The sequence below is a fragment of the Columba livia genome, chromosome 1 (genome assembly GCF_036013475.1).
Source record: "Columba livia isolate bColLiv1 breed racing homer chromosome 1, bColLiv1.pat.W.v2, whole genome shotgun sequence".
NCBI lineage: Eukaryota > Metazoa > Chordata > Aves > Columbiformes > Columbidae > Columba > Columba livia.
In genome coordinates, this window is record NC_088602.1 from 189,865,294 (window position 1) to 189,891,984 (window position 26,691).

At 53.9% G+C, this 26,691-nt stretch overlaps 3 protein-coding genes across 3 annotated transcripts; all 3 read left to right on the forward strand.

Moving 5' to 3' along the window:
- The first annotated feature begins 2,773 nt into the window (after positions 1-2,773).
- Positions 2,774-6,227, forward strand: LOC135578812 (uncharacterized). Its single transcript, XM_065055213.1, has 4 exons — positions 2,774-2,883; positions 3,186-3,381; positions 3,609-4,077; positions 4,164-6,227. Exons 1-4 carry the CDS (start codon positions 2,831-2,833, stop codon positions 4,520-4,522), a joined length of 1,077 nt encoding a protein of 358 aa, XP_064911285.1. The 5' UTR covers positions 2,774-2,830; the 3' UTR covers positions 4,523-6,227.
- A 6,947-nt stretch (positions 6,228-13,174) lies between these two features.
- LOC135578671 (T-cell activation Rho GTPase-activating protein-like) lies at positions 13,175-16,994 on the forward strand. The gene is made up of 7 exons (XM_065054046.1): positions 13,175-13,183; positions 13,215-13,376; positions 13,550-13,659; positions 13,962-14,157; positions 14,385-14,534; positions 14,798-14,853; positions 14,940-16,994. The coding sequence occupies exons 1-7, from the start codon at positions 13,175-13,177 to the stop codon at positions 15,073-15,075; spliced, it is 819 nt and encodes a 272-aa protein (XP_064910118.1). The 3' UTR covers positions 15,076-16,994.
- A 6,949-nt stretch (positions 16,995-23,943) lies between these two features.
- Positions 23,944-25,636, forward strand: LOC110357894 (T-cell activation Rho GTPase-activating protein). The gene is made up of 5 exons (XM_065054155.1): positions 23,944-23,952; positions 23,984-24,145; positions 24,319-24,428; positions 24,731-24,926; positions 25,154-25,636. The coding sequence occupies exons 1-5, from the start codon at positions 23,944-23,946 to the stop codon at positions 25,634-25,636; spliced, it is 960 nt and encodes a 319-aa protein (XP_064910227.1).
- Positions 25,637-26,691: the final 1,055 nt, after the last annotated feature.

Consider the following 26,691-nt stretch of genomic DNA (forward strand, 5'->3'; position numbering starts at 1 on the left):
GGAATGGTCTGAGATTCTAGAGGGGATGTTCTCTGACCTCCAGCTGTCCCCTCAGAAGGGCCAGACTATCCCTAGGTCCTGCGTCACATCTGCTGATCCCTAGGTGCTGGTTTCGTTACGGCATCTGAAATGGCATTAAGTTGCCTACGCGTAGGAAATCCAACTGAGGCCTTAGTCGATACACTCTCTTAAGTCTAAAGGTGTCCTAAAGATGTCTGCTTTAGGACACTAGGAATAAGTCCTTCCTCCACTAACTAGAATGGGATCTTGGCAAGTATTTCACATGCAAAGCTGCAATAGAGCTCTGTAAATTGGGAGGAGCTGAATGCCCAATTTGGCGTCTGGTGTTGGAGTGGGTGGCCTCAGCACCTCTAGCTGCTTCTCAAAAACTACTACTCCATCGTATGTCAACGGTGGCTAGTGGAGTTCCCAGCCTAGATCTCCAGGAGTCAGCTGGCATGTGCCACGGGAAACAGCCATGTTTTGTTTGCAGAGCCTCGTGGAGCGGGCTATGGCTGCCCCTGTCCAAATGCAACTCAGGTGCCTTTGGAATATCCAGGGAGAAATGGAAGGGCTTGGGAAGATTCTTATGAAAAGCTCATGTGCTGTCAGCTGCTGTGTGTCACCAGACTGAGGAAAAACATCTATTTTTTGTAAGCGATCGCTCACGCTTCCATGCCAGTGCCGTATTTACGTCATACTTCAAGTGATCACGCTCTCTTGTGAAGCTGGAAGTCCTGCACACAAGCTTTCCTGTCCCTGGTGCAGAATGGTAAGAGAGCATGAGTGCTCGGGAGGGCTGAACAGGCTGTTGAGGAGGGACAGACAGGGCAGGGGAGGCTGGGGGAGTCGCAGGGTATGTAAGGGAGAGGTTTGACTTGGCAGCCCTTACGGCTGGGGGTGATGTAGTTGAGAGCCTGTGAGTGAGGATTAGGGGCTGGCAAACAAAGAAGGTTCATTGTGGGTGTCTATTAGCAATCAGCCAGCCAGGATGATAGCACTGGTGAGTTCTTGCCTAGGAAATGAGGAGAAATGTCTGGCAATGCTATGGGCATGAAGCATCCTGGGACACGTGCACCCAGACTCGTGACCCAAAGCAGCTTGGCAAAGGTGCTGGCAAAGAGCGTGGCACTAAAGGTCCCGGGCCCCCGGTGGACGGCAAGTTGAGCAGGAGCCAGCGAGGTGGCCTTGGCCCAAGGCGGCAGCCAGTGGTGCCCTGGGCTGCACGGGGCAAAGCCTTGCCAGCAGCTGGAGGGAGGGGACCCTTCCCCTCTGCTCGGCGTTGCTGAGGCCAGGCCTGAAGTGCTGTGCCCAGGGCCGGGCTCCCAGGGCAAGAGAGACATGGGCATAGTGGGGAGAGTCCCCGGTGCCCCTCCCCCACCACTGCGCTCAGAATGTTGGGGTGTGTTGACCCGGCGCTGTCCCGGCAACGCTTCTGTGCCAACTCGGAGTGCCAGGGGTAAGAGCCAAGCTCTTGCCCTGAACCACTGGGACGGCACTGGGGCGCTTTCGCTGGACTTTGTCCATCTGTCTGGCCACCCCCTCGCGCCCCGCAAGCGTGCCCAACGAGAGGCATCTCGGTTTCGTGGCCATGGGCCAGGTGAATTGCTGCCGCGGCTCCAGGTAGGCTCCCCCCACACACGGCTCGGGGACACCCCAGAACAGCTGGACCGTGCAGCAGCCGATTTTCTCATGCCCGACACCGTCTGCTCCGCAGGGACGAGCCTGAGCCTGAGCCCCAGCACCCACGCATGCCCAACGGTGGAAGTGGCCAGGTGGCTGGTGAGTTTGGAGAGACTAGGGCAGAACGGCCCTTCCCTCCTCCTCTTGCGGACGGGCACTCAGGCTGCACTGGGGCTGCTGCTGCCCTTCCCGCAGGGCACGTCTGTCCCCCTAACTCTGCAGCAGGAGAGACCTGAGCCCTCGGGATCCCTCGTTGCCAAAGGACACTTCTCCCGTGCGCTCCAGGGTCCAGGAGCGCTGGCCAGGCGCTTCTGCTCCATCTCTCTTTGCTCTCTTCTCCTTGGCAGACGGTGGCGCCCGCAGCAGGAGGAGGAGGTGGCTGCCCTGGCGCTTTGTGCGGCCAGGGACCTCGGCGGCTGCAGAGGCACCGGGGCCGTCGGGCTCTGCCCGCACGGGTCTTCTCTTTGGCCGGCCCCTGGTGGATCTCTGCAGCCAGGACGGCATGCTGCCCCAGCCCATGCAGGTAAGCAAGCCTGGCCAGGGGGTCCCCATCCTGCTGGCTCCTCTGGAGAGGCGCTGTCCCCATGGCAGGCATCCCAGATGAGTCCTGGGGACAAAGCGCGCTCCTCTCCACGTCACCCAACTCCAGCCAGCCCTCTCTTCAGCCCCATCCACACTCACTCCTGCCCCTGAGGAAGCCTGGCCTCTCCCAGGGCACGTCTCCAGCCCAGCAACGTCCTCCTCTCTCCCCTGCAGGACCTGCTGGCTCTGCTGAACGAACAGGGGCCATCCACGGAGGGGATCTTCCGGCTGGCGGCCAGCGAGCGTGCCTCCCGGGAGATCAGGGAGGCCCTGGACAGCGGGACCGAGGTCCACCTGGCAAGCCAGCCGGTGCACGTCCTGGCCGTCATCTTGAAGGTGAGCCCTGCTGACCTGGAGTTGGCAGCTCCCGGCTCTGGCGCTGCTGACGGGCAGCTGCCCGAGCAGGAGCCCAGAGCCGGGAGCTGCTCGGCACCCAGCGTGCTGGGGCTGCTGCCCGTGCTCCCGGCAGCAGCGCTCACAGCCTGACGCGCAGCCCTTGGCATTGCAGGACTTCCTGCGCAAGATCCCCTCCAAGCTCCTCGTGGCGGAGCTCTACCAGCAGTGGATGGCCGCCCTGCAGAAGAGCAGCAGGGAGGAGAGGCTGGTGGGGCTGAAAGAGTAAGTGTGGCCAGCAGCCGGGCTGCTCCGCAGGGACTGGCAGAGCCCGGCACTTGCCTGCAAAGCCACAGCCTGCCTGAAAAAGATGCAGGCATTGGGGCTGGCTCCTTGTGCAAAGGGACTCTGGCCAGAAGGGCAGGCAGGGAGGGAGGTGGCAATATCTCAGGGAAGGCAGCCCCTCTGCTGTAGAGCCGGCTTGGCCAAGGAGCCTTCCCTGGGGTGGGCTTGGCTGACATCAGCATGGGACACCTGTCTTGACAACGGCTACTTCATCTCTGAATGTTACGTTCCTGATCCCGCAGGGTGGCCCGCGAGTTACCCGAGGCCAACCTCCTCCTCCTCAACACCTTGCTGCGGCTGCTGCAGAACATCAGCAGCAACGCCACCGTCAGCAAGATGACAGCCAGCAACCTGGCCATCTGCGTGGGGCCCAACCTCCTCGGCCCACCAGAGGAGGACACGCTCCCTCTGGACACGCTGGTGCAGGCGACAGCCAAGGTACGCTGCGCTTCCCAGCCCGCTGCAGCCTTCCAGGCCCACGCCAGCTTTGCTCTTCAGAGGTTCCTGGCTGCCTCCTGTCTTCAGCCAATGCTGGCAGGGGAGCTGCTGGGAAGAGCAGCCGCACAGCTGCAGCTTTCTGTGCGCAAGGCAGGATGAGGAGTGGGAAGGGCTGTTGGAGCCACTTGCAGCCAGCGCGTTGGAAACCAATGGTTTGCTGTGTGCAGGTGACCCAGCTGGTAGAGTTCCTCATCAACCACCGGGAGGAACTCTTTGAGGCCGAGGAGGAGCGGGAGGAGGAGGAAGAGGGGGCTGGGCTCGCCGCTGAAGGGGCCGAGGAGTCGCCGGCAGCAGGAGCAGAGGCGGAAAGCGCCGAGGTAGGTGAGGTCCACAAGCAGCGTGAGAGAATGCCTCCCCCCTCAGAAGGTGGGATTGCCGCTGCAGGGACGAGCAAGTTCATCCACCCACCTGCAGCTTTGCACGAGTGCAGAGTGAGGCTGATGCAGGTTGGCCATCACTCTTTGTGCAGTGACCCCAGCAGAAGTGGCACAGCTGGGCTGAGCAAAGCCATCCAAGGGATCTGCCTTTTAGAGCTGAGCTGGAAAATGGGCAGGGCTCATCTTCTGCGTTTCCATTGCAGGTGCCTGCAGTCGCTGCAGAAAGCGAAGGCCAGAATAGCTCCTCTGGGCAGAGCAGGTAACGTGAGCTAGCTGCGATTTTGAGTAGAATAGATTCCTGTTTGTCATGGCTTTACCTGCCTAACAATCCTTTTGGATGGAAAGCTTGCCAGGCTCTTCGCGGGAGGGGGGAAATCCTTCCCCCCGGAAGAGAAAGCTCCCGCGCGAAGAGGAGGGTGATGCGCAGCCCAGCAAGCGCAGGAGGAGCCTGGAGCCAGGGAGCTCAGGAGCGGGCGACTGAGCCAAGCCAGGTGGGGCGAGAGGAACAAGGAGCCCTGGTGTGTGAAAGAGCCTGCTCTCCCTCTTTCCAATTATCATGCTGCTCTGAGTCTAGGAAATATTTCTGTGGTGCCCAGAGACGGCCCCAGAGAGGAGGCGTTCACCTTCCCTTGGGAGAAGGAGGATGTCTGGAGGCAAAGAGCACTCCAGCGCTGGCGGTTTTCATTTGGCACTTAGAACCCTAGAATCAAAGAAGAGTTTGGCTTGGAAGGGACCTTCCAAGGTCACCTAATCCAACCCCCCTGCAATCAGCAGGGACATCTTCAATGAGATCGGGTTACTCAGAGCCCCGTCCAGCCTGGCCTTGAATGTTTCCAGGGATGGGGCATCTACCACCTCTCTGGGCAACCTGTGCCAGCATTTCACCGCGTTCATTGTAAAACAGTTCTTCCTCTTGCCTTTGTCTTTGTGCTTGTCTTGGTCTTTGTCTTGGTTCCTCCTTCCTTTATTCTGGTTTGGTTTTACTCTCTGTTCTTACTGCAGCTGTACCCAGGCCTGGCCCTCGAAGCATAGATTTGTACGGCAGTTGAGTCAAAAGCCCCTGTGTCCGCTCAAGCCACCCCAAGCTCGCACAATCTAAATCATTCTTAGCAAACCACCAAAGCCTAATACTCAGCCCTAAGGAATCCTGCAGAGGAGAACTGTGGATGGGGATTGCCTATCCCGGCAAAGCATGACTTGCTTGTTCTCCTCTCAGCCTTGTACTTAATGCCTGTCTTTTCCCCCCCTCTTTCTCAAGGCAGGTTGAAGAGGAAGTCGCCCTCGTGTTGCCACCCTCACGTTGGCTCGGCCGGACGGTCCAGAGTTTGTTGTAGTTAGCTTGTTGGTTAGCAAGTTACTTAGTTTGTTAGTTAGTTTCTTTGTTTGTTGGTTTGTTACTTAGCAGGTTAGTTAGTTTGTTTGTTGGTTACTTAGCAAGTTAGTTGGTTAGTTAGTTAGTTAGTTAGTTAGTTAGTTAGTTTCTAGTGTAGGTAGCTGTGTACTGAGTGCACTTTTTTTTCACATACGGGTTTGCAAGTTTCCTAAATTTTCCCATAGGTTTTTGAGCCAGTAGGGCAAGAGAGTTTGTTTGTTTGTTTGTTTGTTTGTTTGTGAGTTAGTTAGCAAGTTTGTTATTTTGTTTGTTTGTTAGTTTCTAGTGTAGGTAGCTGTGTACTGAGTGCACTTTTGGTTCACTTACGGGTTTGCGAGTTTCCAAAATTTTCCCACAGGCTTTTGAGCCGATAGGGCCAGAGAGTTGGTGAGTCAGGTCAGTAGGTAGGTAGGTACATTTGGCTGAACTGCACAAGCTCCCAACAAATGTCTGGAGAACAGCCCTGCTGTCAACAACGTCTGCGGCTGCACAAGATGAGGGCCTGTCTGAAGGAGCTGCAAGAATCCACTGCCAAGCAAGAAAACCTGGCGACCGAGCGACTGAGGCAGGATCCAGCTGTGCGAGCCTCAGTCCTGCTGAGCAGGGTGTCCGGCGCGGATGTGAGCCCTGGCTGCAGCTGTGAGGGGACCGTGGCCCCGCGAGGTGCCAAAGGAAGAAGACTTGCTGCTGCGTCAGGGCACGACTTACCTGTTGTGGTTGTTCTCTCACTGCACAGTCCAATGCGACGTTCTGCTCACTCAGGCAAAGCCCAGTTTAAACAAAGGAATGTATTACTTTAGCCAGTTGCGAGTTACCGATTTCCAGTTATTCCTCATTTCTACCTCCTCTCTTGTTTGGTACATTCCAGAAAGTTTCTGTAACTAAAGATTTAGAGGGATTTCAGAGAGGTTTTAGAACGAACCACCTCGATTCTGCCACTTGATCTCTTACAGACTTAACGTTGAACTTGGAGATGTTCATCAATACATTCCCTCCTTTCCACCTGAAATTAATAACAGTACAATAAACCTGAGAATGCCAAGAAGATGCTTCCTGTGCCGCTTTCTTTTGAAATTTAATCAACATCTTTATAAAAGAAAAAATTATCATGGAGTGTTCTATACATTGTTATGAATAACTAAACGTTGTGGTATTCTAATCAGCTATAGTGGTGGTCTTGTTGGTTTTTGTGAGTTTCTAAAACTGTGTCTATGAACATGCAATTCTGACAGGAAAGCTGTGACTGTCTATAACTGCAGAAAAGATGGAGTACAGGCAGCAAGAAAGGCCCAATGAAGCCTCTGTAAACAGGGAGACAGTCATTAGCTGGTCTTAATGGAACGGTTTCCATGAGATGGCTTTGCAAGAGACCGTGTCTCTTTGTTACTGAATTACAAGACACTTGTTGCATACGCCCGCAGGGTAGTGCAGCTCTTTTTTCGGCTATTATTAATAAATACCACTTCTTGCTGTTGAATACCTGTTTGGAAGCCGCCTAGAGCAGCCCAGTCGGTTGAGATGAGCTGCTCCAGCCTCAGGCTCTTATGTCCTGTTACAGCTTAGATGTTGCGACTGGAGAAATGTTTGTGACATTGTGGGAACATGAAGGGTCTTCCTTTGGAGAAAACTTAAAATTTAGCTCTTCGTTTTGAAATTCAAATTTGATAATGCAAAATCCAAGGTATTTAATACCTTGTCAGGGGTTTAGATTGCGGGGTGCCAATAAAACCCTGGCAGATGTATTGTTAACCGCCTCTCCCCCCCCCACTCCTCCTTTTTGCCCCTCCCTCTCCCCCTTCCCACTCAGGACAGGCGATCGGGAGGAAAAGAAGGACAGAGAGAAGAGAGTTGGAAAAATTAAAGATGTTTTACTAATGCTACTAATAAGAATAGAGAAAACAATACAAAATATACAAAACCAATCTGGAAAGTGTCAGCAACTGCAGAGCCGGCCCCCCCAAAGTCCTGGATTGGACTCTGCAGCCAACCGGAGCTGGATTCAGTCTTTCACTAGGCCTCAGTTCGCAGGGACGACTAGCAAGGTCCTCTCCTAATGTCAGCCATGAGGAAAAGAGGGAAAAAGGGACGAGATCCTCGTGATCTCCCACTTTTATATCAAGTATTCACGTGAATGGAATGTTATACACAGCTGGTCAGTTTCTTGGTCACCGGTTTCTCGTCGCCCCTCTCGCGAGATGTCTATCCGTGCTTATCAATAAGTTTGCATTCCATTGCTAGGTTTACCAAAACATGTATCTGGTTCTCCAGGAAAATGCAGTTGATATGAAGGCTTTAGCTGACACCAGGACATACCTGTGATTAGGTACAACATCCACTGAGGAATCCTGCTCTTGACTGAGGACTGTTAAAAAATCTGGCTAATACCTTAAGAATTGCATGGCAAGGACGGGTTTCTGTTCTTCCTGAGAAGACATATTCTACTGTGCTTTGAGTGGAGAGCTGGGGCTTTGTTTCCTTTTCTCCCCCATTCTTTCTCTGTGGACTTCTGAGGGTCACTAGATATGTTTGTGCCACCTTTCCACATTCGTGAACTGAGACTAGTATTGTTTCCCTATCTTAAGGGTAAATATGTAGGATTGACATTACCTCAAATAGTAACTGGTTTAGCCCAAAGCCTCATGTGCGTTAGGTACCAAGAGCAGAAACTTCATTCCAAGGGCTCCTGTCACTGCCCTTTGGCTTCTACCCAGTTGCACACGCTGCAAAAGGCACATGTTGAGCTGCAAGAATCTCCTTTAAGGACACAGGTAGTAAAATGGCCATTCTAAAATGACTCTCACCCAGTTCTTCTTGGCACATTTCCTCCATGCAGTGAAAGGGTGAACCTTGCCATCAACCTCTGTGAAGTCGCACTCTTCGTTAAGTGGTTGAAACACAGCTCTGTGGTACGCAGGACCCTAAATTGCTCTTCTGTGACACTTCTTTCCCTGCCTCCCTGCCTCCCCTCCTCCCTACTAGAAAATGGAACACAACAGCCTGGGTTTGGATTTTGGGCTTCTCCTGACTTTGCTTCATAGATTTGGAGCCACAGAGACAATGAGACTGGCCCGAGGAGGCAGAAGGACCGCTTTCTTGTCTCTGCCAAGTGTCTAAGGCACCCCGGGAAGAGTGGGAAGTGGGCAGGATGTAACTGCAACCCCCTGGCTTGCACTCTTCTGATCTGTTCTGTTTCTTGGAGTTTCTCCTCGATGTTTTAGAGGCTGGGGTCTAAAAGACAGTACCAACCACCACCTTTTAGCCAGGTATTCTGTGAAGAACAAAGCTGGTGTGAAAAAGCTGGAGTTAGGCAAAAAAGACAAAGGACGGAGTTCTATGGAAACTCCACCTCTGGACTCTGTCACCAGGGTGCATCCTCTTTCTCCCTGTCCCGTAACAAAAGAGAGCCTTTCCGCCTGCACCACTGCTTGGGCTGGAGGAAACGTGCCCTCCTCATCCTCACGGCAGTGGCAACAGGAGACGTGCGGCAAGAGCATGGGACCGACTGTGGATGGCACGGGTACTGGCATGAAGCATGGCAGGACACAGGCGCGCTTTGGGACTTGTGATCCAAAGCAGCTTGACCAGGCTTCTGGAAAGCAACGTGGCAGAATATGTCCTGGGGGTCCTGGTGCACACCAAGTTGACCAGGAACCAGCAAGGTGAGCTGACTTACATGCAGTATACACCCTAGCAGCTAAAAAATGCCTTTGCCATAAACCGGTATTATTTTCTTCCCCTAATACGCTCCACAAATGCAGCCCGGGTCCTTTAGTAGGTGACCAATGTCTAGAAGATGAAGCTGTGTATCCTATGTACATCCTTTCAAAAGAAGGCATTTTAAATTCTGACCATCTTCAAATACGTCTTGCTCATATGACGTGACAAATACTTCTACACAGTTGCACATGCTGCAGAAGGCACGCGTTGAGCTGCGAGAGTTTCCGCTAAGGACACAGGTAATAAAATGGCCATTTGAAGGCATTTCCTCCAGGCTGGAGGAAACGGGCAGCAAGCACTGCGGTGCTCTCCATATTTAAATGTTTAAATTAGTGTTTCTTGAAGTTTGCCAAATGGAGACAGTTAGAACAAGACACAGTAAAAAATAAACAACAACAAAGCACGTTCCTTAGCCCCCATATTTGCTCTTCACTGCACAAGCTAGCCAAAACGTGCGGAGAATGCTCCCACTAGGTCTCAGCTACGGGGATCCAGGACACAAACCTCCTTGGCGGAAGAGGTAATAAAATGGGCATTTGAGGGCATTTCCTGCACGTTGGAGAAAACGGGTAGCGAGCACTGAGATGATCTCCATCTCTCATGAACACACAAGGAAATGGGTGAGGCATTCGACCCTCCTGAAATGCTGCTGCTTTATGCCCTTCTTACTGCATTAGAAGGAACGTGCATGCGGAGCTGCATCACTCAAGCCAGCTGCGCGCTTTTCCCTGTTTGCTCGGTCAGGTAGTCTGGAACGGTGACAGAACTATTGCGTGTGAACTGTATCACAGTCCCGTCACTTCTCAGCACGACAATGCTCAGGAGCCACTTGCTTTGAGCCCTATAAAAGCCAAAACGAACCAAACCTGGAGAAGACATCAAAGCAGAAGTCCTGAAGAACCTCCAAGGTCAACTTAGAGAGGTTTTCATGGAAGATAAGAAACAGTGAGACGCAGGCGATGAACAGCCTGTAATGCAGCTTACAGAAATATGATGGTTACCTAGAGAAAACTTGTATTCCATGGGCAGATTTGTTGTATCAAAATGTATTTACTAGAGAGAGACCTGCTTCGTGGTAGAATGAAAAGACGTAATCTGAAAGGTGATGTGAAAAGGGGAGATTCTTCATCTCAAACTGTGCTGGTGCTCGACAGCACACAAAGAGCGGTCGCTGGCTTGGCGCTTTTGAAATTCTGTCAGTGGTAAATGGGTAGGGCACGATGAATTAGCTGCAGTCAGGTGCTTTGCTGTGGGAACAACCTGTTGCTTTCAGCATGTTGGTTGACCAGACGCTGCCTGTGAAACTCACTCAGGTATTAAATGGAAAGCAAGAGCGATGGGTGGAGCAATGTATTTGCTGTTTCACGACTACTTTAAAAATGGCTCTTCACTTTGGCCGATGTCTTGTAGTATGTAGATATGTTCTATATTAACATATTTTCTTCAATAAAGGAGTGTTTCTTTGCAAGAAACAGACATGAGACACATCCTTTCTTCAAAGGTCAAAAGCTTCTTTCACTAAGTCCATTGTGTTTTTTGAATCTTGCCAAATGGAGATGGTTAGAACAAGACACAGTGAAAAAATAAACAACAAGAACAACACCACCAAAGCGCGTTCCTTAGCCCCCAATATTTGCTCTTAACTGCACGAGCTACCCAAAATGTGCGGAGAATGCTCCCACTGGGTCTCAGCTATGGGGATACAGGACACAAACTTCCTCGGTGGAAGAGGGAACGACAACCAGGGTGGGGTTCGGTTCACTGTGACTTGGGTGTCACAGTGTTGGGACTTGGTTTCCACAAAGCCCGTTAGAGTGAGCGGGCAGCAAGGGCTTGATGACAGAGCCTCTCCCTGGGCATGGTTTGGGAATGGTCTGAGATTCTAGAGGGGATGTTCTCTGACCTCCAGCTGTCCCCTCAGAAGGGCCAGACTATCCCTAGATCCTGTGTCACATCTGCTGATCCCTAGGTGCTGGTTTCGTTACGGCATCTGAGATGGCATTAAGTTGCCTGCGCGTAGGAAATCCAACTGAGGCCTTAGTCGATACACTCTCTTAAGTCTAAAGGTGTCCTAAAGATGTCTGCTTTAGGACAGTAGGAATAAGTCCTTCCTCCACTAACTAGAATGGGATCTTGGCAAGTATTTCACATGCAAAGCTGCAATAGAGCTCTGTAAATTGGGAGGAGCTGAATGCCCAATTTGGCGTCTGGTGTTGGAGTGGGTGGCCTCAGCACCTCTGGCTGCTTCTCAAAAACTACTACTGCTACTACTATGTCAACGGTGGCTAGTGGAGTTCCCAGCCTAGATCTCCAGGAGTCAGCTGGCATGTGCCACGGGAAAGAGCCATGTTTTGTTTGCAGAGCCTCGTGGAGCGGGCTATGGCTGCCCCTGTCCAAATGCAACTCAGGTGCCTTTGGAATATCCAGGGAGAAATGGAAGGGCTTGGGAAGATTCTTATGAAAAGCTCATGTGCTGTCAGCTGCTGTGTGTCACCAGACTGAGGAAAAACATCTATTTTTTGTAAGCGATCGCTCACGCTTCCATGCCAGTGCCGTATTTACGTCATACTTCAAGCGATCATGCTCTCTTGTGAAGCTGGAAGTCCTGCACACAAGCTTTCCTGTCCCTGGTGCAGAATGGTAAGAGAGCATGAGTGCTCGGGAGGGCTGAACAGGCTGTTGAAGAGGGACAGACAGGGCAGGGGAGGCTGGGGGAGTCGCAGGGTATGTAAGGGAGAGGTTTGACTTGGCAGCCCTTACGGCTGGGGGTGATGTAGTTGAGAGCCTGTGAGTGAGGATTAGGGGCTGGCAAACAAAGAAGGTTCATTGTGGGTGTCTATTAGCAATCAGCCAGCCAGGATGATAGCACTGGTGAGTTCTTGCCTAGGAAATGAGGAGAAATGTCTGGCAATGCTATGGGCATGAAGCATCCTGGGACACGTGCACCCAGACTCGTGACCCAAAGCAGCTTGGCAAAGGTGCTGGCAAAGAGCGTGGCACTAAAGGTCCCGGGCTCCCGGTGGACGGCAAGTTGAGCAGGAGCCAGCGAGGTGGCCTTGGCCCAAGGCGGCAGCCAGTGGTGCCCTGGGCTGCACGGGGCAAAGCCTTGCCAGCAGCTGGAGGGAGGGGACCCTTCCCCTCTGCTCGGCGCTGCTGAGGCCAGGCCTGAAGTGCTGTGCCCAGGGCCGGGCTCCCAGGGCAAGAGAGACATGGACATAGTGGGGAGAGCCCCCGGTGCCCCTCCCCCACCACTGCGCTCAGAATGTTGGGGTGTGTTGACCCGGCGCTGTCCCGGCAACGCTTCTGTGCCAACTCGGAGTGCCAGGGGTAAGAGCCAAGCTCTTGCCCTGCACCACTGGGACGGCACTGGGGCGCTTTCGCTGGACTTTGTCCATCTGTCTGGCCACCCCCTCGCGCCCCGCAAGCGTGCCCAACGAGAGGCATCTCGGTTTCGTGGCCATGGGCCAGGTGAATTGCTGCCGCGGCTCCAGGTAGGCTCCCCCCACACACGGCTCGGGGACACCCCAGAACAGCTGGACCGTGCAGCAGCCGATTTTCTCATGCCCGACACCGTCTGCTCCGCAGGGACGAGCCTGAGCCTGAGCCCCAGCACCCACGCATGCCCAACGGTGGAAGTGGCCAGGTGGCTGGTGAGTTTGGAGAGACTAGGGCAGAACGGCCCTTCCCTCCTCCTCTTGCGGACGGGCACTCAGGCTGCACTGGGGCTGCTGCTGCCCTTCCCGCAGGGCACGTCTGTCCCCCTAACTCTGCAGCAGGAGAGACCTGAGCCCTCGGGATCCCTCGTTGCCAAAGGACACTTCTCCCGTGCGCTCCAGGGTCCAGGAGCGCTGGCCAGGCGCTTCTGCTCCATCTCTCTTTGCTCTCTTCTCCTTGGCAGACGGTGGCGCCCGCAGCAGGAGGAGGAGGTGGCTGCCCTGGCGCTTTGTGCGGCCAGGGACCTCGGCGGCTGCAGAGGCACCGGGGCCGTCGGGCTCTGCCCGCACGGGTCTTCTCTTTGGCCGGCCCCTGGTGGATCTCTGCAGCCAGGACGGCATGCTGCCCCAGCCCATGCAGGTAAGCAAGCCTGGCCAGGGGGTCCCCATCCTGCTGGCTCCTCTGGAGAGGCGCTGTCCCCATGGCAGGCATCCCAGATGAGTCCTGGGGACAAAGCGCGCTCCTCTCCACGTCACCCAACTCCAGCCAGCCCTCTCTTCAGCCCCATCCACACTCACTCCTGCCCCTGAGGAAGCCTGGCCTCTCCCAGGGCATGTCTCCAGCCCAGCAACGTCCTCCTCTCTCCCCTGCAGGACCTGCTGGCTCTGCTACACGAACAGGGGCCATCCACGGAGGGGATCTTCCGGCTGGCAGCCAGCGAGCGTGCCTCCCGGGAGATCAGGGAGGCCCTGGACAGCGGGACCGAGGTCCACCTGGCAAGCCAGCCGGTGCACGTCCTGGCTGTCATCTTGAAGGTGAGCCCTGCTGACCTGGAGTCCGGCAGCTCCCGCCTCTGGCGCTGCTGACGGGCAGCTGCCCGAGCAGGAGCCCAGAGCCGGGAGCTGCTCGGCACCCAGCGTGCTGGGGCTGCTGCCCGTGCTCCCGGCAGCAGCGCTCACAGCCTGACGCGCAGCCCTTGGCACTGCAGGACTTCCTGCGCAAGATCCCCTCCAAGCTCCTCGTGGCGGAGCTCTACCAGCAGTGGATGGCCGCCCTGCAGAAGAGCAGCAGGGAGGAGAGGCTGGTGGGGCTGAAAGAGTAAGTGTGGCCAGCAGCCGGGCTGCTCCGCAGGGACTGGCAGAGCCCGGCACTTGCCTGCAAAGCCACAGCCTGCCTGAAAAAGATGCAGGCATTGGGGCTGGCTCCTTGTGCAAAGGGACTCTGGCCAGAAGGGCAGGCAGGGAGGGAGCTGGCAATATCTCAGGGAAGGCAGCCCCTCTGCTGTAGAGCCGGCTTGGCCAAGGAGCCTTCCCTGGGGTGGGCTTGGCTGACATCAGCATGGGACACCTGTCTTGACAACGGCTACTTCATCTCTGAATGTTACGTTCCTGATCCCGCAGGGTGGCCCGCGAGTTACCCGAGGCCAACCTCCTCCTCCTCAACACCTTGCTGCGGCTGCTGCAGAACATCAGCAGCAACGCCACCGTCAGCAAGATGACAGCCAGCAACCTGGCCATCTGCGTGGGGCCCAACCTCCTCGGCCCACCAGAGGAGGACACGCTCCCTCTGGACACGCTGGTGCAGGCGACAGCCAAGGTACGCTGCGCTTCCCAGCCCGCTGCAGCCTTCCAGGCCCACGCCAGCTTTGCTCTTCAGAGGTTCCTGGGTGCCTCCTGTCTTCAGCCAATGCTGGCAGGGGAGCTGCTGGGAAGAGCAGCCGCACAGCTGCAGCTTTCTGTGCACAAGGCAGGATGAGGAGTGGGAAGGGCTGTTGGAGCCACTTGCAGCCAGCGCGTTGGAAACCAATGGTTTGCTGTGTGCAGGTGACCCAGCTGGTAGAGTTCCTCATCAACCACCGGGAGGAACTCTTTGAGGCCGAGGAGGAGCGGGAGGAGGAGGAAGAGGGGGCTGGGCTCGCCGCTGAAGGGGCCGAGGAGTCGCCGGCAGCAGGAGCAGAGGCGGAAAGCGCCGAGGTAGGTGAGGTCCACAAGCAGCGTGAGAGAATGCCTCCCCCCTCAGAAGGTGGGATTGCCGCTGCAGGGACGAGCAAGTTCATCCACCCACCTGCAGCTTTGCACAAGTGCAGAGTGAGGCTGATGCAGGTTGGCCATCACTCTTTGTGCAGTGACCCCAGCAGAAGTGGCACAGCTGGGCTGAGCAAAGCCATCCAAGGGATCTGCCTTTTAGAGCTGAGCTGGAAAACGGGCAGGGCTCATCTTCTGCGTTTCCATTGCAGGTGCCTGCAGTCGCTGCAGAAAGCGAAGGCCAGAATAGCTCCTCTGGGCAGAGCAGGTAACGTGAGCTAGCTGCGATTTTGAGTAGAATAGATTCCTGTTTGTCATGGCTTTACCTGCCTAACAATCCTTTTGGATGGAAAGCTTGCCAGGCTCTTCGCGGGAGGGGGGAAATCCTTCCCCCCGGAAGAGAAAGCTCCCGCGCGAAGAGGAGAGCGATGCGCAGCCCAGCAAGCGCAGGAGGAGCCTGGAGCCAGGGAGCTCAGGAGCGGGCGACTGAGCCAAGCCAGGTGGGGCGAGAGGAACAAGGAGCCCTGGTGTGTGAAAGAGCCTGCTCTCCCTCTTTCCAATTGTCATGCTGCTCTGAGTCTAGGAAATATTTCTGTGGTGCCCAGGGACGGCCCCAGAGACGGCGTTCACCTTCCCTTGGGAGAAGGGGCATGTCTGGAGGCAAAGAGCACTCCAGCGCTGGCGGTTTTCATTTGACACTTAGAACCCTAGAATCAAAGAAGAGTTTGGCTTGGAAGGGACCTTCCAAGGTCACCTAATCCAACCCCCCTGCAATCAGCAGGGACATCTTCAATGAGATTGGGTTACTCAGAGCCCCGTCCAGCCTGGCCTTGAATGTTTCCAGGGATGGGGCATCTACCACCTCTCTGGGCAACCTGTGTCAGCATTTCACCGCGTTCATTGTAAAACAGTTCTTCCTCTTGCCTTTGTCTTTGTGCTTGTCTTGGTCTTTGTCTTGGTTCCTCCTTCCTTTACTCTGGTTCGGTTTTACTCTCTGTTCTTACTGCAGCTGTACCCAGGCCTGGCCCTCGAAGCATAGATTTGTACGGCAGTTGAGTCAAAAGCCCCTGTGTCCGCTCAAGCCTCCCCAAGCTTGCACAATCTAAATCATTCTTAGCAAACCACCAAAGCCTAATACCCAGCCCTAAGGAATCCTGCAGAGGAGAACTGTGGATGGGGATTGCCTATCCCGGCAAAGCACGACTTGCTTGTTCTCCTCTCAGCCTTGTACTTAATGCCTGTCTTTTCCCCCCCTCTTTCTCAAGGCAGGTTGAAGAGGAAGTCGCCCTCGTGTTGCCACCCTCACGTTGGCTCGGCCGGACGGTCCAGAGTTTGTTGTAGTTAGCTTGTTGGTTAGCAAGTTACTTAGTTTGTTAGTTAGTTTCTTTGTTTGTTGGTTTGTTACTTAGCAGGTTAGTTAGTTTGTTTGTTGGTTACTTAGCAAGTTAGTTGGTTAGTTAGTTAGTTAGTTAGTTAGTTAGTTTCTAGTGTAGGTAGCTGTGTACTGAGTGCACTTTTTTTTCACATACGGGTTTGCAAGTTTCCTAAATTTTCCCATAGGTTTTTGAGCCAGTAGGGCAAGAGAGTTTGTTTGTTTGTTTGTTTGTTTGTTTGTGAGTTAGTTAGCAAGTTTGTTATTTTGTTTGTTTGTTAGTTTCTAGTGTAGGTAGCTGTGTACTGAGTGCACTTTTGGTTCACTTACGGGTTTGCGAGTTTCCAAAATTTTCCCACAGGCTTTTGAGCCGATAGGGCCAGAGAGTTGGTGAGTCAGGTCAGTAGGTAGGTAGGTACATTTGGCTGAACTGCACAAGCTCCCAACAAATGTCTGGAGAACAGCCCTGCTGTCAACAACGTCTGCGGCTGCACAAGATGAGGGCCTGTCTGAAGGAGCTGCAAGAATCCACTGCCAAGCAAGAAAACCTGGCGACCGAGCGACTGAGGCAGGATCCAGCTGTGCGAGCCTCAGTCCTGCTGAGCAGGGTGTCCGGCGCGGATGTGAGCCCTGGCTGCAGCTGTGAGGGGACCGTGGCCCCGCGAGGTGCCAAAGGAAGAAGACTTGCTGCTGCGTCAGGGCACGACTTACCTGTTGTGGTTGTTCTCTCACTGCACAGTCCAATGCGACGTTCTGCTCACTCAGGCAAAGCCCAGTTTAAACAAAGGAATGTATTACTTTAGCCGGTTGCGAGTTACCGATTTCCAGTTATTCCTCATTTCTACCTCCTCTCTTGTTTGGTACATTCCAGAAAGTTTCTGTAACTAAAGATTTAGCAAGTTTCAGAGAGGTTTTAGAACGAACCACCTCGATTCTGCCACTTGATCTCTTACAGACTTAACGTTGAACTTGGAGATGTTCATCAATACATTCCCTCCTTTCCACCTGAAATTAATAACAGTACAATAAACCTGAGAATGCCAAGAAGATGCTTCCTGTGCCGCTTTCTTTTGAAATTTAATCAACATCTTTATAAAAGAAAAAATTATCATGGAGTGTTCTATACATTGTTATGAATAACTAAACGTTGTGGTATTCTAATCAGCTATAGTGGTGGTCTTGTTGGTTTTTGTGAGTTTCTAAAACTGTGTCTATGAACATGCAATTCTGACAGGAAAGCTGTGACTGTCTATAACTGCAGAAAAGATGGAGTACAGGCAGCAAGAAAGGCCCAATGAAGCCTCTGTAAACAGGGAGACAGTCATTAGCTGGTCTTAATGGAACGGTTTCCATGAGATGGCTTTGCAAGAGACCGTGTCTCTTTGTTACTGAATTACAAGACACTTGTTGCATACGCCCGCAGGGTAGTGCCGCTCTTTTTTCGGCTATTATTAATAAATACCACTTCTTGCTGTTGAATACCTGTTTGGAAGCCGCCTAGAGCAGCCCAGTCGGTTGAGATGAGCTGCTCCAGCCTCAGGCTCTTATGTCCTGTTACAGCTTAGATGTTGCGACTGGAGAAATGTTTGTGACATTGTGGGAACATGAAGGGTCTTCCTTTGGAGAAAACTTAAAATTTAGCTCTTCGTTTTGAAATTCAAATTTGATAATGCAAAATCCAAGGTATTTAATACCTTGTCAGGGGTTTAGATTGCGGGGTGCCAATAAAACCCTGGCAGACGTATTGTTAACCGCCTCTCCCCCCCCCACTCCTCCTTTTTGCCCCTCCCTCTCCCCCTTCCCACTCAGGACAGGCGATCGGGAGGAAAAGAAGGACAGAGAGAAGAGAGTTGGAAAAATTAAAGATGTTTTACTAATGCTACTAATAAGAATAGAGAAAACAATACAAAATATACAAAACCAATCTGGAAAGTGTCAGCAACTGCAGAGCCGGCCCCCCCAAAGTCCTGGATTGGACTCTGCAGCCAACCGGAGCTGGATTCAGTCTTTCACTAGGCCTCAGTTCGCAGGGACGACTAGCAAGGTCCTCTCCTAATGTCAGCCATGAGGAAAAGAGGGAAAAAGGGACGAGATCCTCGTGATCTCCCACTTTTATATCAAGTATTCACGTGAATGGAATGTTATACACAGCTGGTCAGTTTCTTGGTCACCGGTTTCTCGTCGCCCCTCTCGCGAGATGTCTATCCGTGCTTATCAATAAGTTTGCATTCCATTGCTAGGTTTACCAAAACATGTATCTGGTTCTCCAGGAAAATGCAGTTGATATGAAGGCTTTAGCTGACACCAGGACATACCTGTGATTAGGTACAACATCCACTGAGGAATCCTGCTCTTGACTGAGGACTGTTAAAAAATCTGGCTAATACCTTAAGAATTGCATGGCAAGGACGGGTTTCTGTTCTTCCTGAGAAGACATATTCTACTGTGCTTTGAGTGGAGAGCTGGGGCTTTGTTTCCTTTTCTCCCCCATTCTTTCTCTGTGGACTTCTGAGGGTCACTAGATATGTTTGTGCCACCTTTCCACATTCGTGAACTGAGACTAGTATTGTTTCCCTATCTTAAGGGTAAATATGTAGGATTGACATTACCTCAAATAGTAACTGGTTTAGCCCAAAGCCTGATGTGCGTTAGGTACCAAGAGCAGAAACTTCATTCCAAGGGCTCCTGTCACTGCCCTTTGGCTTCTACCCAGTTGCACACGCTGCAAAAGGCACATGTTGAGCTGCAAGAATCTCCTTTAAGGACACAGGTAATAAAATGGCCATTCTAAAATGACTCTCACCCAGTTCTTCTTGGCACATTTCCTCCATGCAGTGAAAGGGTGAACCTTGCCATCAACCTCTGTGAAGTCGCACTCTTCGTTAAGTGGTTGAAACACAGCTCTGTGGTACGCAGGACCCTAAATTGCTCTTCTGTGACACTTCTTTCCCTGCCTCCCTGCCTCCCCTCCTCCCTTCTAGAAAATGGAACACAACAGCCTGGGTTTGGATTTTGGGCTTCTCCTGACTTTGCTTCATAGATTTGGAGCCACAGAGACAATGAGACTGGCCCGAGGAGGCAGAAGGACCGCTTTCTTGTCTCTGCCAAGTGTCTAAAGCACCCCGGGAAGAGTGGGAAGTGGGCAGGATGTAACTGCAACCCCCTGGCTTGCACTCTTCTGATCTGTTCTGTTTCTTGGAGTTTCTCCTCGATGTTTTAGAGGCTGGGGTCTAAAAGACAGTACCAACCACCACCTTTTAGCCAGGTATTCTGTGAAGAACAAAGCTGGTGTGAAAAAGCTGGAGTTAGGCAAAAAAGACAAAGGACGGAGTTCTATGGAAACTCCACCTCTGGACTCTGTCACCAGGGTGCATCCTCTTTCTCCCTGTCCCGTAACAAAAGAGAGCCTTTCCGCCTGCACCACTGCTTGGGCTGGAGGAAACGTGCCCTCCTCATCCTCACGGCAGTGGCAACAGGAGACGTGCGGCAAGAGCATGGGACCGACTGTGGATGGCACGGGTACTGGCATGAAGCATGGCAGGACACAGGCGCGCTTTGGGACTTGTGATCCAAAGCAGCTTGACCAGGCTTCTGGAAAGCAACGTGGCAGAATATGTCCTGGGGGTCCTGGTGCACACCAAGTTGACCAGGAACCAGCAAGGTGAGCTGACTTACATGCAGTATACACCCTAGCAGCTAAAAAATGCCTTTGCCATAAACCGGTATTATGTTCTTCCCCTAATACGCTCCACAAATGCAGCCCGGGCCCTTTAGTAGGTGACCAATGTCTAGAAGATGAAGCTGTGTATCCTATGTACATCCTTTCAAAAGAAGGCATTTTAAATTCTGACCATCTTCAAATACGTCTTGCTCATATGACGTGACAAATACTTCTACACAGTTGCACATGCTGCAGAAGGCACGCGTTGAGCTGCGAGAGTTTCCGCTAAGGACACAGGTAATAAAATGGCCATTTGAAGGCATTTCCTCCAGGCTGGAGGAAACGGGCAGCAAGCACTGCGGTGCTCTCCATATTTAAATGTTTAAATTAGTGTTTCTTGAAGTTTGCCAAATGGAGACAGTTAGAACAAGACACAGTAAAAAATAAACAACAACAAAGCACGTTCCTTAGCCCCCATATTTGCTCTTCACTGCACAAGCTAGCCAAAACGTGCGGAGAATGCTCCCACTAGGTCTCAGCTACGGGGATCCAGGACACAAACCTCCTTGGCGGAAGAGGTAATAAAATGGGCATTTGAGGGCATTTCCTGCACGTTGGAGAAAACGGGTAGCGAGCACTGAGATGATCTCCATCTCTCATGAACACACAAGGAAATGGGTGAGGCATTCGACCCTCCTGAAATGCTGCTGCTTTATGCCCTTCTTACTGCATTAGAAGGAACGTGCATGCGGAGCTGCATCACTCAAGCCAGCTGCGCGCTTTTCCCTGTTTGCTCGGTCAGGTAGTCTGGAACGGTGACAGAACTATTGCGTGTGAGCTGTATCACAATCCCGTCACTTCTCAGCACGACAATGCTCAGGAGCCACTTGCTTTGAGCCCTATAAAAGCCAAAACGAACCAAACCTGGAGAAGACATCAAAGCAGAAGTCCTGAAGAACCTCCAAGGTCAACTTAGAGAGGTTTTCATGGAAGATAAGAAACAGTGAGACGCAGGCGATGAACAGCCTGTAATGCAGCTTACAGAAATATGATGGTTACCTAGAGAAAACTTTTATTCCATGGGCAGATTTGTTGTATCAAAATGTATTTACTAGAGAGAGACCTGCTTCGTGGTAGAATGAAAAGACGTAATCTGAAAGGTGATGTGAAAAGGGGAGATTCTTCATCTCAAACTGTGCTGGTGCTCGACAGCACACAAAGAGCGGTCGCTGGCTTGGCGCTTTTGAAATTACTTCAGTGGGAAACTGGTAGGGCACGAGGAATTAGCTGCGGTCAGGTGCTTTGCTGTGGGAACAACCTGTTGCTTTCAGCATGTTGGTTGACCAGACGCTGCCTGTGAAACTCACTCAGGTATTAAATGGAAAGCAAGAGCGATGGGTGGAGCAATGTATTTGCTGTTTCACGACTACTTTAAAAATGGCTCTTCACTTTGGCCGATGTCTTGTAGTATGTAGATATGTTCTATATTAACATATTTTCTTCAATAAAGGAGTGTTTCTTTGCAAGAAACAGACATGAGACACATCCTTTCTTGAAAGGTCAAAAGCTTCTTTCACTAAGTCCATTGTGTTGTTTGAAACTTGCCAAATGGAGATGGTTAGAACAAGACACAGTGAAAAAATAAACAACAAGAACAACACCACCAAAGTGCGTTCCTTAGCCCCCAATATTTGCTCTTAACTGCACGAGCTACCCAAAATGTGCGGAGAATGCTCCCACTGGGTCTCAGCTATGGGGATACAGGACACAAACTTCCTCGGTGGAAGAGGGAACGACAACCAGGGTGGGGTTCGGTTCACTGTGACTTGGGTGTCACAGTGTTGGGACTTGGTTTCCACAAAGCCCGTTAGAGTGAGCGGGCAGCAAGGGCTTGATGACAGAGCCTCTCCCTGGGCATGGTTTGGGAATGGTCTGAGATTCTAGAGGGGATGTTCTCTGACCTCCAGCTGTCCCCTCAGAAGGGCCAGACTATCCCTAGGTCCTGCGTCACATCTGCTGATCCCTAGGTGCTGGTTTCGTTACGGCATCTGAAATGGCATTAAGTTGCCTGCGCGTAGGAAATCCAACTGAAGCCTTAGTCGATACACTCTCTTAAGTCTAAAGGTGTCCTAAAGATGTCTGCTTTAGGACAGTAGGAATAAGTCCTTCCACCACTAACTAGAATGGGATCTTGGCAAGTATTTCACATGCAAAGCTGCAATAGAGCTCTGTAAATTGGGAGGAGCTGAATGCCCAATTTGGCGTCTGGTGTTGGAGTGGGTGGCCTCAGCACCTCTGGCTGCTTCTCAAAAACTACTACTGCTACTACTATGTCAACAGTGGCTAGTGGAGTTCCCAGCCTAGATCTCCAGGAGTCAGCTGGCATGTGCCACGGGAAAGAGCCATGTTTTGTTTGCAGAGCCTCATGGAGCGGGCTATGGCTGCCCCTGTCCAAATGCAACTCAGGTGCCTTTGGAATATCCAGGGAGAAATGGAAGGGCTTGGGAAGATTCTTATGAAAAGCTCATGTGCTGTCAGCTGCTGTGTGTCACCAGACTGAGGAAAAACATCTATTTTTTGTAAGCGATCGCTCACGCTTCCATGCCAGTGCCGTATTTACGTCATACTTCAAGCGATCATGCTCTCTTGTGAAGCTGGAAGTCCTGCACACAAGCTTTCCTGTCCCTGGTGCAGAATGGTAAGAGAGCACGAGTGCTCGGGAGGGCTGAACAGGCTGTTGAGGAGGGACAGACAGGGCAGGGGAGGCTGGGGGAGTCGCAGGGTATGTAAGGGAGAGGTTTGACTTGGCAGCCCTTACGGCTGGGGGTGATGTAGTTGAGAGCCTGTGAGTGAGGATTAGGGGCTGGCAAACAAAGAAGGTTCATTGTGGGTGTCTATTAGCAATCAGCCAGCCAGGATGATAGCACTGGTGAGTTCTTGCCTAGGAAATGAGGAGAAATGTCTGGCAATGCTATGGGCATGAAGCATCCTGGGACACGTGCACCCAGACTCGTGACCCAAAGCAGCTTGGCAAAGGTGCTGGCAAAGAGCGTGGCACTAAAGGTCCCGGGCTCCCGGTGGACGGCAAGTTGAGCAGGAGCCAGCGAGGTGGCCTTGGCCCAAGGCGGCAGCCAGTGGTGCCCTGGGCTGCACGGGGCAAAGCCTTGCCAGCAGCTGGAGGGAGGGGACCCTTCCCCTCTGCTCGGCGCTGCTGAGGCCAGGCCTGAAGTGCTGTGCCCAGGGCCGGGCTCCCAGGGCAAGAGAGACATGGACATAGTGGGGAGAGCCCCCGGTGCCCCTCCCCCACCACTGCGCTCAGAATGTTGGGGTGTGTTGACCCGGCGCTGTCCCGGCAACGCTTCTGTGCCAACTCGGAGTGCCAGGGGTAAGAGCCAAGCTCTTGCCCTGCACCACTGGGACGGCACTGGGGCGCTTTCGCTGGACTTTGTCCATCTGTCTGGCCACCCCCTCGCGCCCCGCAAGCGTGCCCAACGAGAGGCATCTCGGTTTCGTGGCCATGGGCCAGGTGAATTGCTGCCGCGGCTCCAGGTAGGCTCCCCCCACACACGGCTCGGGGACACCCCAGAACAGCTGGACCGTGCAGCAGCCGATTTTCTCATGCCCGACACCGTCTGCTCCGCAGGGACGAGCCTGAGCCTGAGCCCCAGCACCCACGCATGCCCAACGGTGGAAGTGGCCAGGTGGCTGGTGAGTTTGGAGAGACTAGGGCAGAACGGCCCTTCCCTCCTCCTCTTGCGGACGGGCACTCAGGCTGCACTGGGGCTGCTGCTGCCCTTCCCGCAGGGCACGTCTGTCCCCCTAACTCTGCAGCAGGAGAGACCTGAGCCCTCGGGATCCCTCGTTGCCAAAGGACACTTCTCCCGTGCACTCCAGGGTCCAGGAGCGCTGGCCAGGCGCTTCTGCTCCATCTCTCTTTGCTCTCTTCTCCTTGGCAGACGGTGGCGCCCGCAGCAGGAGGAGGAGGTGGCTGCCCTGGCGCTTTGTGCGGCCAGGGACCTCGGCGGCTGCAGAGGCACCGGGGCCGTCGGGCTCTGCCCGCACGGGTCTTCTCTTTGGCCGGCCCCTGGTGGATCTCTGCAGCCAGGACGGCATGCTGCCCCAGCCCATGCAGGTAAGCAAGCCTGGCCAGGGGGTCCCCATCCTGCTGGCTCCTCTGGAGAGGCGCTGTCCCCATGGCAGGCATCCCAGATGAGTCCTGGGGACAAAGCGCGCTCCTCTCCACGTCACCCAACTCCAGCCAGCCCTCTCTTCAGCCCCATCCACACTCACTCCTGCCCCTGAGGAAGCCTGGCCTCTCCCAGGGCATGTCTCCAGCCCAGCAACGTCCTCCTCTCTCCCCTGCAGGACCTGCTGGCTCTGCTACACGAACAGGGGCCATCCACGGAGGGGATCTTCCGGCTGGCGGCCAGCGAGCGTGCCTCCCGGGAGATCAGGGAGGCCCTGGACAGCGGGACCGAGGTCCACCTGGCAAGCCAGCCGGTGCACGTCCTGGCCGTCATCTTGAAGGTGAGCCCTGCTGACCTGGAGTCCGGCAGCTCCCGCCTCTGGCGCTGCTGACGGGCAGCTGCCCGAGCAGGAGCCCAGAGCCGGGAGCTGCTCGGCACCCAGCGTGCTGGGGCTGCTGCCCGTGCTCCCGGCAGCAGCGCTCACAGCCTGACGCGCAGCCCTTGGCATTGCAGGACTTCCTGCGCAAGATCCCCTCCAAGCTCCTCGTGGCGGAGCTCTACCAGCAGTGGATGGCCGCCCTGCAGAAGAGCAGCAGGGAGGAGAGGCTGGTGGGGCTGAAAGAGTAAGTGTGGCCAGCAGCCGGGCTGCTCCGCAGGGACTGGCAGAGCCCGGCACTTGCCTGCAAAGCCACAGCCTGCCTGAAAAAGATGCAGGCATTGGGGCTGGCTCCTTGTGCAAAGGGACTCTGGCCAGAAGGGCAGGCAGGGAGGGAGCTGGCAATATCTCAGGGAAGGCAGCCCCTCTGCTGTAGAGCCGGCTTGGCCAAGGAGCCTTCCCTGGGGTGGGCTTGGCTGACATCAGCATGGGACACCTGTCTTGACAACGGCTACTTCATCTCTGAATGTTACGTTCCTGATCCCGCAGGGTGGCCCGCGAGTTACCCGAGGCCAACCTCCTCCTCCTCAACACCTTGCTGCGGCTGCTGCAGAACATCAGCAGCAACGCCACCGTCAGCAAGATGACAGCCAGCAACCTGGCCATCTGCGTGGGGCCCAACCTCCTCGGCCCACCAGAGGAGGACACGCTCCCTCTGGACACGCTGGTGCAGGCGACAGCCAAGGTACGCTGCGCTTCCCAGCCCGCTGCAGCCTTCCAGGCCCACGCCAGCTTTGCTCTTCAGAGGTTCCTGGGTGCCTCCTGTCTTCAGCCAATGCTGGCAGGGGAGCTGCTGGGAAGAGCAGCCGCACAGCTGCAGCTTTCTGTGCGCAAGGCAGGATGAGGAGTGGGAAGGGCTGTTGGAGCCACTTGCAGCCAGCGCGTTGGAAACCAATGGTTTGCTGTGTGCAGGTGACCCAGCTGGTAGAGTTCCTCATCAACCACCGGGAGGAACTCTTTGAGGCCGAGGAGGAGCGGGAGGAGGAGGAAGAGGGGGCTGGGCTCGCCGCTGAAGGGGCCGAGGAGTCGCCGGCAGCAGGAGCAGAGGCGGAAAGCGCCGAGGTAGGTGAGGTCCACAAGCAGCGTGAGAGAATGCCTCCCCCCTCAGAAGGTGGGATTGCCGCTGCAGGGACGAGCAAGTTCATCCACCCACCTGCAGCTTTGCACAAGTGCAGAGTGAGGCTGATGCAGGTTGGCCATCACTCTTTGTGCAGTGACCCCAGCAGAAGTGGCACAGCTGGGCTGAGCAAAGCCATCCAAGGGATCTGCCTTTTAGAGCTGAGCTGGAAAACGGGCAGGGCTCATCTTCTGCGTTTCCATTGCAGGTGCCTGCAGTCGCTGCAGAAAGCGAAGGCCAGAATAGCTCCTCTGGGCAGAGCAGGTAACGTGAGCTAGCTGCGATTTTGAGTAGAATAGATTCCTGTTTGTCATGGCTTTACCTGCCTAACAATCCTTTTGGATGGAAAGCTTGCCAGGCTCTTCGCGGGAGGGGGGAAATCCTTCCCCCCGGAAGAGAAAGCTCCCGCGCGAAGAGGAGGGTGATGCGCAGCCCAACAAGCGCAGGAGGAGCCTGGAGCCAGGGAGCTCAGGAGCGGGCGACTGAGCCAAGCCAGGTGGGGCGAGAGGAACAAGGAGCCCTGGTGTGTGAAAGAGCCTGCTCTCCCTCTTTCCAATTGTCATGCTGCTCTGAGTCTAGGAAATATTTCTGTGGTGCCCAGGGACGGCCCCAGAGACGGCGTTCACCTTCCCTTGGGAGAAGGGGCATGTCTGGAGGCAAAGAGCACTCCAGCGCTGGCGGTTTTCATTTGACACTTAGAACCCTAGAATCAAAGAAGAGTTTGGCTTGGAAGGGACCTTCCAAGGTCACCTAATCCAACCCCCCTGCAATCAGCAGGGACATCTTCAATGAGATTGGGTTACTCAGAGCCCCGTCCAGCCTGGCCTTGAATGTTTCCAGGGATGGGGCATCTACCACCTCTCTGGGCAACCTGTGTCAGCATTTCACCGCGTTCATTGTAAAACAGTTCTTCCTCTTGCCTTTGTCTTTGTGCTTGTCTTGGTCTTTGTCTTGGTTCCTCCTTCCTTTACTCTGGTTCGGTTTTACTCTCTGTTCTTACTGCAGCTGTACCCAGGCCTGGCCCTCGAAGCATAGATTTGTACGGCAGTTGAGTCAAAAGCCCCTGTGTCCGCTCAAGCCTCCCCAAGCTTGCACAATCTAAATCATTCTTAGCAAACCACCAAAGCCTAATACCCAGCCCTAAGGAATCCTGCAGAGGAGAACTGTGGATGGGGATTGCCTATCCCGGCAAAGCACGACTTGCTTGTTCTCCTCTCAGCCTTGTACTTAATGCCTGTCTTTTCCCCCCCTCTTTCTCAAGGCAGGTTGAAGAGGAAGTCGCCCTCGTGTTGCCACCCTCACGTTGGCTCGGCCGGACGGTCCAGAGTTTGTT

Bases quoted from the DNA above. Each gene is read 5' to 3' on its own strand.
- LOC110357894 (XM_065054155.1), top strand. The intron at 24,429-24,730 runs GTAAGTGTGGCC...CTGATCCCGCAG, and splicing joins AGGCTGGTGGGGCTGAAAGA to GGTGGCCCGCGAGTTACCCG. The intron at 24,927-25,153 runs GTACGCTGCGCT...TGCTGTGTGCAG, and splicing joins TGGTGCAGGCGACAGCCAAG to GTGACCCAGCTGGTAGAGTT.
- LOC135578812 (XM_065055213.1), top strand. From the start codon at position 2,831: ATGGCCGCCCTGCAGAAGAGCAGCAGGGAGGAGAGGCTGGTGGGGCTG. The intron at 2,884-3,185 runs GTAAGTGTGGCC...CTGATCCCGCAG, and splicing joins AGGCTGGTGGGGCTGAAAGA to GGTGGCCCGCGAGTTACCCG. The intron at 4,078-4,163 runs GTAACGTGAGCT...TTGGATGGAAAG, and splicing joins AGCTCCTCTGGGCAGAGCAG to CTTGCCAGGCTCTTCGCGGG.
- LOC135578671 (XM_065054046.1), top strand. The intron at 13,377-13,549 runs GTGAGCCCTGCT...TTGGCACTGCAG, and splicing joins TCCTGGCTGTCATCTTGAAG to GACTTCCTGCGCAAGATCCC. The intron at 13,660-13,961 runs GTAAGTGTGGCC...CTGATCCCGCAG, and splicing joins AGGCTGGTGGGGCTGAAAGA to GGTGGCCCGCGAGTTACCCG.